The sequence below is a fragment of the Bos indicus x Bos taurus genome, chromosome 23, assembly GCF_003369695.1.
Source record: "Bos indicus x Bos taurus breed Angus x Brahman F1 hybrid chromosome 23, Bos_hybrid_MaternalHap_v2.0, whole genome shotgun sequence".
NCBI lineage: Eukaryota > Metazoa > Chordata > Mammalia > Artiodactyla > Bovidae > Bos > Bos indicus x Bos taurus.
This window is the reverse complement of record NC_040098.1, coordinates 8,857,578-8,866,548: the sequence shown is the minus strand read 5'-3', so window position 1 is coordinate 8,866,548 and position 8,971 is coordinate 8,857,578. Positions and strand designations below refer to the sequence as shown.

General features: G+C 62.3%; 1 protein-coding gene across 1 annotated transcript in view; it reads right to left on the bottom strand.

Annotated features, from left to right (window-relative positions):
• Nucleotides 1–36: 36 nt before the first annotated feature.
• The window catches only part of ITPR3 (inositol 1,4,5-trisphosphate receptor type 3), a 68,058-nt gene continuing 59,123 nt past the window's right edge, over nucleotides 37–8,971 (bottom strand). Inside the window, exons 47-58 of the mRNA XM_027523947.1 lie at nucleotides 8,352–8,462; nucleotides 8,031–8,223; nucleotides 7,683–7,808; nucleotides 7,122–7,294; nucleotides 6,101–6,265; nucleotides 5,232–5,424; nucleotides 4,683–4,787; nucleotides 4,470–4,597; nucleotides 3,597–3,762; nucleotides 2,884–3,044; nucleotides 1,448–1,609; nucleotides 37–821 (exon numbers count right to left, since the gene is read on the bottom strand). Of these exons, the coding sequence (XP_027379748.1) occupies nucleotides 753–821; nucleotides 1,448–1,609; nucleotides 2,884–3,044; nucleotides 3,597–3,762; nucleotides 4,470–4,597; nucleotides 4,683–4,787; nucleotides 5,232–5,424; nucleotides 6,101–6,265; nucleotides 7,122–7,294; nucleotides 7,683–7,808; nucleotides 8,031–8,223; nucleotides 8,352–8,462 (1,752 nt within the window). The 3' untranslated portion in view covers nucleotides 37–752. The remainder of the gene's footprint in view (nucleotides 822–1,447; nucleotides 1,610–2,883; nucleotides 3,045–3,596; nucleotides 3,763–4,469; nucleotides 4,598–4,682; nucleotides 4,788–5,231; nucleotides 5,425–6,100; nucleotides 6,266–7,121; nucleotides 7,295–7,682; nucleotides 7,809–8,030; nucleotides 8,224–8,351; nucleotides 8,463–8,971) is intronic.

Sequence of the window (8,971 nt, the reverse complement as noted above, 5' to 3'; positions counted from 1 at the left end):
GTGTTCCCACCAGCTCCAGCCCCCAAGGAGCCAGCATCCTTTTCTAATGGACTAGATTTATTTAAGGCAATTAACATATTAGTTCTCGGGCCAAAGGATTTGTAAAACATTACACCTAAAGGAGAAAACAGGCAGTGAAAACCAGCCCCTCCTGACACGCCCCAGCCCAGTCCCCTGGGCGTGTGCCCGTCCCCTCCACCCTGCGGTCTCCTGTCCTCCCGGGGCTGTGCCCGCGAGGCTGGCCCGGCCTCGGACACTGAGGTCCACGGGATCTACAGCAGGTCTGGGGCCCGGGGGAGGGGCGCAGCCCTGGGAAGGGCCGAGCAGGCACCATGAATAAGTTAAATAACAAAGCCCTAAAATCACTAGCAACAGCATCACTGCGCCCCGCCAGAGGTGGCAGCGACCAAAATGTAGTGCTTGGAGTACAGAGGAGACCCCACTCCTGGTCACCCACCAGGAGGAATACGAAGCAACGTCAGTTACTGCTTTAAGGGACCAAGCAACAGTCCTGTGAGAGGATGGACTTCCTTTAAGGCACTAGGGTGAGCGAGTCCCGTCAAGCGTCTGAGTCTTCTAGGGGCTTGGTCTGGGCAGGGCTGTCCGCTCTGTAGCTTCTCCTCCAGCCTGGCCTGGGGGGTCTGGCTGAGTGGGTTCTGGCGGTTGGGCGGGCGCCCAGCCTGAAGGGGTGGCCAGTCTCCCCAGCCTCAGCACTCCAGCGTCCCTGTGGCCAGTGGGCCTGCCACGGCGGCTCAGCGGCTCATGCAGTTCTGCACATCCACAAAGCCCAGGCGCTGCCTGCGTTTCCTCTGCTCCGTCATCTGGGTTTAAACAGATGCCAGCGGTTGGGTCAGGCCGCCCAGAGCCCACCCTCCCTGCTGCCCCCACTGCCGTTCGGCCCTGGCAGCTGGCCAAGGACCCCCAGGGTGCAGCAGGGCCGTCAGCCCCAAACCCTGGTCCTCAATTAGCGTGTCGCAAACCACTGATTTGGTGCAGCTGGGAGAGCGCCCCACCTAAAAGAGGGGCTGCTGACCGTATTTAGTCACTGCCAGATGGCGCAGAGGACACTCTGGGCAACAGCGCGTGTTGAGAAGCGGAAGGAGGCCCTAACTTCCCCATCACCCTAACCCGTCAGCGCCTGGGCCAGAGTCTAGCAGCTGCAGGGTGGAGGTGAGGGGGCGCGCGAGGGAGGCCCCACACGTGCACGAGGTCGCACTCAGCCCTGCCCGTCTGCCCTTCCGGGGCATGGGGGTAGGGGCCGCCTCGTCTCTCCTCCATCCAGCTCTCCAAGGGACCCGTCTTCCACCCCAGACCCAAGAGGAGGACCAGCAGGAAGCGGGCAGAGGAAGCAGAAAGGCCCCACCACCCTCCCCGCCCCCAGGCAGGCAGGCTGGAACCTCAGCCACAGCCGGGGCTGCCAGCGGGGGCCAGGACGTGGGGGGCGCACCTGCTCCTTGAGCTCGCTGAGCTGGGCGGTGAGGTGGGACACCAGCTTCATGGTGGCGCTGAGCTTGTCCTGGAGGATGCGGATCTCGTTCTGCTCCCCTTCCCCCTCGCTGCTCACCAGGGACATGGCCCGCATCCGGGGGAACCAGTCCAGGTTCTTGTTCTGAAAAACATCCCCCGTGGGGTGAACGCGCTCGGGCCCAGCCCAGGAAGGCCTCTAGAAAAGCAGTCATGTGGGGGAAGCCTGCTGCCACACCCATGGCCAAATTACTTCCCAGGGACGTGTCATGGGAAAATCTGAATTGACCAGGGTCCTGCCCGCGGGGCCGGAGTGACCCTGTGCGGGCGGGGAGCACAGCGCGGAGACAGGCTGACTTCCTCCAGCCCGTGTCTCCTGCTGCTGTGGCGCTGGGATCACGTTTACTCCTCACACCCTGCAAGGCGGAGGACGGGCCTGTGCCCTCAGACCAGTCTCTCCTTCCTTCCTTCCTCCCGCCCCGCCCTGACAGCGGGCCCCACACCCCAGGAAGGCGCAAGTCAGGCAGATGGCACGTTGAGGGGGCGGGCTCTGCCAGGGGGCAGTGGCATCTGACACTCAGGCGAAGCTACGCTTCCCGAGACAGAGGCGGGGTGGGGGGCGAGGGGGCACCTGTTGCAAGCTGAATTCTCAGGCCAACAGACACACCTGCACTCAAGACCAGTCCAAATACAGACTCAAAACACCCACAGAACCCCCTTCCGAGTTGTTTTCTCTCCTTTTAGAAGCTGCAACCCCAGGTGGCACCAGTGGTAAAGAACCCACCTGCCAACGTAGGAGACATTAAGAGACGTGGGTTTGATCCCTGGGTTGGGATCCCCTAGAGGAGGGCATGGCAACCCACTCCAGTATTCTTGACTGGAGAATCCCATGGACAGAGGAGCCTGGGGGGCTGCAGTCCATGGGGTCACAAAGACTCGGACACGACTGAAGCGACTGCAGACACACCGCTGTGCAGCAATCTGCGGAGGCCCCGCCTCTGACGGCCCGGTGGACGCCCTTTACCCTCCAGACCTCTCCTTCACTCACTCGCTACTACCTCGACGGCAGTGATGGTGGATGTCTCCTGAGTCCTGAGTCTGACAGAATGAAGCTCATCCGGGCACCCTCTCAGCCTGCAACCACCCAGGCTTCAGGAAGCCGCCCTCCCTCTCACCTCCAACAGAAAAGGCCCCTCAGAAAGGGCCACAGAGCAGTCCCCACAAGCAGGGTCGCCTGACACCGGGCATCCATGGGCCCCAGACACCACCGGCATCCTCTGGAGGCTTTTTCCAGAGGCCCCCTCTGCAGCACAGTTGGGTGGGGGGCTCCAGAGGATCCAGCTCCAGCTCCCCGGCCCCTGCTGCCTCTGAACAAGGGTCCACAGCCGTCCCCCCGCCCGTCGCCCCCCAGGCCCTCACCTTGATCATCTGGGCCACGTAGCTCTCCGGCCCCGTGTAGTCCGTCTTGTTCTTCACGCGGACCAGCACGATGAAGTACAGGTAGTTCCACATGTTGTGCTCAAACTTGATGTGCTCCTCAAATGACACGGTCTTGTTGTCAAACTTGTCCCTCTCCAGACCTGGGGAGGCGGGGGGTGGCAGTGAAGGAGGGCTCCCCGCGTCCGAGAGACACCCTGTCCAAGAGCCCCAGTGGGCAGGCAGGGCCTCCTGATGCCGCGGGGGCACAGTTCTCAGGCTGCAAGTGCTGATGAGCTACTGAGGTCACTTCCATTTAAAGCAGCAGCCCCTGCCCTGCCACGGTGCCGTGGGGACCCTACAGACGCCAGGAGCCCAGGGCTGGGGGGCGTGGGAAGGGCTTGACGAGGGGCCTGTTCCCACAGGGGACCCTGCTCCTTCACCCACACGGGCCGGGAGAGAACGGGTTGGTGGGGGTAGAAAGGCCAGGCTGGTTTCCTCAGCTGAGACCCAGAATTTAAAGGAAGGGTTTCGCGACCCCTCTCTGCTCCCTCAATGACTCCGCACTGGGACAGGGCTGTTCTCCCCATTTCTGGGATAAGCGAACAGTCACCAAGCCACCAGCCCAGGGCAGGGCTCCCTGGGGCCACAGGACCGAGGAAGGGCGGACTGAGGCTGCTGATAGCCACGGCCTCCCGGCGGGGGCCCAGCCTCACCGCAGATGAAGCACGTGGTCTTGAGAATCTCTTCCTTCTTCTGCTTCTCGCTGCGCAAGTCGGCAAAGGTGTCAATGATCACCCCAAAGATGAGGTTCAGCACGATGATGATGACGATGAAGAAGAACAGGAGGTCGTAGACCACTCGGGCGGGAAAGAGAGACTCCTGCAGGAGGGAGGCAGGGAAGCTGGGCCCAGCAGCTCCCAGAAGGGCGTGGAGGCCCCGAAGACAGTGGAGAGGACCCGCCTCACTAGAGTCAGAATCACCGCCAGAGCACGTGCAGGGACGGGGACTCAGCGGCTGGGAAGAGGCCCTCGAGGAGGAGTCTGGCATGGGGGGCCAGGCCTCGGCTGTGCCCACCCCTGACCGCTGGGGAGGGGACGAGTGGCTCTGAACTCCTCTGCTGCCCTCAGGACACGTGATCTCACTCATTCTAGGGGACCCCTGGCCAAGGAGCAGCTTCTTACCCTTGTGCCACTGGGGACAGACTGATCCCGGGAACGCGTGGCTGCCTGCACACGCTGCGCCAAGCCCCGAGGCCTCTTCCCCACCCGGCCACCCTGGCTGCAGGCCGGGGCCCGGGGCCCAGGGCCCGCCCGCTGTCTGACTCACGGCTTTCCCAGCCTGAGAAAGCTGGGTGCCAAGGTCTTCCCTCAGAGCACCCACCACGAGCTAGAGGGCACCCACTGTGAGCTAGAGGGCTCGTCTGGGCTGACGGGGCCGGAAGGTAGCACAGCTACCCCGTAACCGCCTGGGATCAGAGGGCACACCGCGGGGTGGGGACGTGAAGTGGGGGGACTCGCTCCCCTGAACATGGGGGAGACTGAGCTGCCCTGCTGGCCGGGACCTGGGGGCGGGGCCGAGGCACTCACGTCTTTGGAGGGCTTGCGGAGGATGTCCCCCACGCCACCGCCGTTGCGCAGCCCGTGGTTCATGACGGTGACGATGCACATGAGCAGGGTGTCACAGGCCCGCTCCGTGCTGTCTGGCTCCTCGTCCTCTACAAGTGGAGCACGTGCTCAGACCCGGCCAGGAGTCTGCTCCCACCCTCACTGCAGCCCACTCCTGAGACACACTGCCCTCACCTGCCAGGACCTCAGGCACAGAGACTCCTGAGACACAGTCCACGTTGTCCCCACTGCACGTGTTCACAAATGTGGCAGCTCCATGTGGCATCCCCAGGGGGTTGGCTGGAGGGGACAGGGTCAAGGACAGGAGGTCCAAGGACTTGGCTTCATCATGTCCCTAGTTCTGACCCCAGCATCACCTCCTCCAGGAAGCCTGCCCTGATGCTACCAGCTCCCCACTGTCGGGCTACAGTGAAGGGTCTATGTGTACCTGCCCCTCCTGGGCTGTGCTCCAAGGGCAGGGGAGGGGCTCTGCACCCCCAGCCCTGGCACAGGGGCAGCTCCCACAAGTACCAAGTTTAACCTGAACCACAGGGTCTGCAAACCAGAGTGACTCAAGCCTCTACCACCCCCAACAGTCTGTCCCAGGGAAGAGGGAGGCAGGTTGGTGTGAGTTAAGACTCCACCCGGAACCCAAGAAGAGAAACAGGGGGGCCTGGCGGGATAAGCACTCTGCTTGTGCAGGCCTCTCATCCCCACCCCCCACCCAGGAGAGGCGCCGCAGACCTCTGGAGTGGTTGCTGGGCAGCCGGTCCACCTCAAGGATGAAGTCGTCCTTGAGGAAGAGGAAGCCGACAATGGAGAAGAGGTAGACCAGGATGAGGGCCAGCAGGGCGGTCAGCAGGATGGAGCGGCCGTTGCGGGTCACGCTCTTGATGACGTTGAACAGCGTCTCTTCGCGGTAGATGAGGTCAAAGAGCTGCGTGGCAGAAAAGACATGGCTGGACCCACAGGCTGCCTGCTTCCCACTGGGTCCCACGTCCCCCCCAAAGAGGTCTGCGCTTAGGCGGGTGGAACCAGGCCCACGGGCCCATTGTGGGCGACATTTCCGAGGAACCCAGAGTCCTAAAGCCCAAGAAGGAGGGGTCCCGGGGAAAGCATGAGGGCGGAATGAGCACCAAGTGTGGCCGGAGAAAGACAGCCAGCTCTGACGGCGCGCTTGCTACCTGCAAGGACGCTCTGCAAGACTGTCGTGCAGCAGCTCACTTCATCCTCACAGCTATTCTGGAGGACAGGTGCTGTTAATGATCCATTATACAGATGGGGAAACTGAGGCACGGGCAGATAAGAAACCTGCCCAACGTTACACAGCTAGGAGGGGCCACACTGGGATGCAAACCCCGATAGTCTGGCTCCAGCTTGAACCTCCACTGTGCAGGGGAGATGGGACCATGAGGAGCCATCAGGATTTTGAAGGCCAGGCTGGGTCCAGCAGACGAGGACACTGCAAATCCTCTCCTCCCAGCCCAGCAGCAACAGGCCTGGTGCTGGGGAATTGCCAGCAACAGGCCTGGTGCTGGGGAATTGCCAGCAACAGGCAGGAAGCCCCAGCCGCCCCTCCTCCCTGCCCAGCCCCATCCCCACCAGGGCCTCACCAGGATGCTGTAGAAGAGCTCGTGGGCGAAGAGGCCCAAGACACTCGTTAGGATGTAGCCCACGTGGTACAGGAACTCCATGTCCATGACCATGGCCTTATAGCCCCGGATGAAGGTGCCACGGTTGCCCACAAAGCTCACCACGAACACGATCTTGTTGGTCAGCTGTGGGCAAGTGCAGGGCATGGGGGTTGGTGCCCTACCTCCCACCCTGAACCCCCACTCCTGGGGCCAGGCCAGAGCAGAGGCCAGGTCTTCAGGAGAGTGGGTCTGAGCTGGTCTTGCTCAGCATGGCAGACATGGCATTAATGAAAATGCTCCCTGAAATGCTTCTGGGACTAGAACAGAGGAAGACCCCTGGGAGACCCGAGCTTCAGGAAGAAGTGAAAAGTGTTAGTCACTCAGTCGTGTCCGACTCTCTGCGACCCCACGGACTGTAGACCACCACCAGCTCCTCTGTCCATGGGATTCTCCAGGCAAGAACACTGGAGTGGGTTGCCATTCCCTTCTCCAGGGGAGTTTCCTGACCCAGGGATCGAACCCAGGTCTCCTGCATTGCAGGCAGATTCTTCACCGTTTGAGCCACCAGAAAGAAAGTAAGATGCAAGAAAAGAACAGGTCAGAGAAGAACACCCTTGGCCTTTGATGATTAAGTTACGAAAAGGTACCCCCACTTGCTTGAGGCACTTTATTTCTATCCGTCAGGGAAGTGTCATAACACATAAATCTTTGATGTCCTCAGTGTGCCTTCAGGCAGTGCACAACTAACTCCGGGTACCCGGCAGCCCTGAAGCCGGTGCCCCAAAGTGGCTCCTGGCTGGCTGACTCCAACTGTCTGCTGCCCTGAGTTGTCCAGGAGGATGGAGAAGACAGAGTGGTCCCAACCTCGGGTCTGTAATGATTCCGGCTCAGAGACCGAGGGATGGGGAGAGCAGTGGCCAGTCGGAGGCAACGGGCCCGCTTCAGGTCCGACTACATGATGAACCCTGAGGGGTGGGGGCTGGGGTCCTTTGGCACTCACGTTGAGGGCACCCAGGATGTTGAGCGTGGGCCCAATGCCCAGGTAGTAGATGGAACGCAGGATGAGCGCCACGATGAGGGGGCGGATGCTGTAGCGCTTGGTGAACAGGGCCGCGATGGAGAAGCAGATGAGGATCCAGAAGAGCAGTGAGATGAGCGGGGAGCCCAGCACGCCTGGGGGCCCGGGAGCAGAGACAGGGTGGCTCACTCACACCCACCCACCCCACAGACCCCAAGAAGCCCTCCCCCTTCCCGGGAGCCTTCCCTGTAAGTTGGTCACCTGGCTACAGGGCTCTGCCATCACCCCTGCATCTGGAGGAGGTGTTGCTACCACCTCCAGCTGCTGCTACCAAACTGGTCTCTGCCTTATGCATGTGTATGCACTGTCTCCAAAGGGCACAGGCCCTGTCTGCCCCGGTGATAAGGTGCATAACCCAGAGGGCACTGCTCCCCACGCTGCACCCAGTCCCCTCGGGGCCTGGCCGGCCCCAGGGCCCTGCTCACATCAGAGGAGGGGGCATGGAAGGCTCAGGGCCCTCCGCCTGCCCTGAGGTGCCCTCACCTGTGGACGCGCCCTCCACGTAGGGGTAGAAGAAGGCAATGATGATGTTGATAAAGACTGCCAGGTTGAAGGAGATGCTGCCCCAGAGAGTCATGCGGCGGGAGAACCAGTAGATGAGTGGCATGCCTGGGAGAGGCGGGGGTGGGTCAGGGGGGTCCTTGGTTAATATCATCTGCCCACCCCATGCGGGGGGCCACCAGCCTCAAGCCACAATTCAGGAGCAAAACATGATTGGCTCCCTCCTTGGGGTGGCGGCGGGGCCCTCACCAGCAGGTGAGGGAGGCGTCAGGGGCATCAGTGAGCAGCTCCAGCCCAGTTCATCCCACCCGCCCACCCGCGGGTCCTCACTGCGGAGCTTGCGCTGCCACTCCATCTCGTTGTGCAGGAAGGAGGACTGGTCGAAGAAGTCGCTCACTTTGCTGCCCTGCTCATCCTGCTCGGTGGTGGTGAAGAGACGGTGCTTGGTCTCCTCCGTCAGGAACTGGCAGATGCCGGGCACGGGGAACACGATCTGCTCCATGCTGCGGTCCTGCCGCACGATCTGGATGGAAAGGGAGCCTGGTCAGCCCCGAGCTTCGGCCCCGCCCTCGCTGTGGCCCCGCCCCCACCGAGGCCCCACCCTCACCGACGGCCACGCCCCCATCACGCCCCCGGGCCCTCGGGCCCTACCTCTATCTGGGAGGTGTGGTTCTCATAGTAGGCCAGAGGGTCCTCTTCCTGCTCCTGCACCGGGGCTGAGGACTTGAGCATCTGCGTCAGCTGCTTGTTGTTGAGGCTGAGCTGGGGTAGGGGTGCCCGGGTCAGGCCTGGCAGCCCCCGCCTCCGGGACTGAGCTCTGCCCTGAGCTACACCGCAGTGAGTGACCCCCCAGCTAGACCTGACACAGCCCAAAGGGGAGACAGTCCTGCGGGACAGTCAGGGCCCTCCACAACCCTGCCCAGGTGCACCCTGAGGTCCTGCTCTAGGCTTCCAGACCCGCCCCAGAACCAGGCCGCAGCCTTGTCCCCACTCCGCTGTTCCGGTTACGTCGGGATCACCAGGGCTGCTCCCAGTTCTCAGCCAGCACCTCCCCCACCCCGCCCAGCCCCCATCCCAGATTCTAGCCAGGTTCTGAGGTCTGGCTCTGCTCTCAGCCCCGCCCCTACGTCATAGCCCCGCCCTCAATTCCTAGCCTCACCATTGGATGGGATACTATCCCATCCAATCTCCCGCCTAACCCCGCCCCTAAATATAAGTCCCGCCCAGGCTCAGCATTAGCCACGCCCCCACCCAGCCCTGTCCTCTGGGCC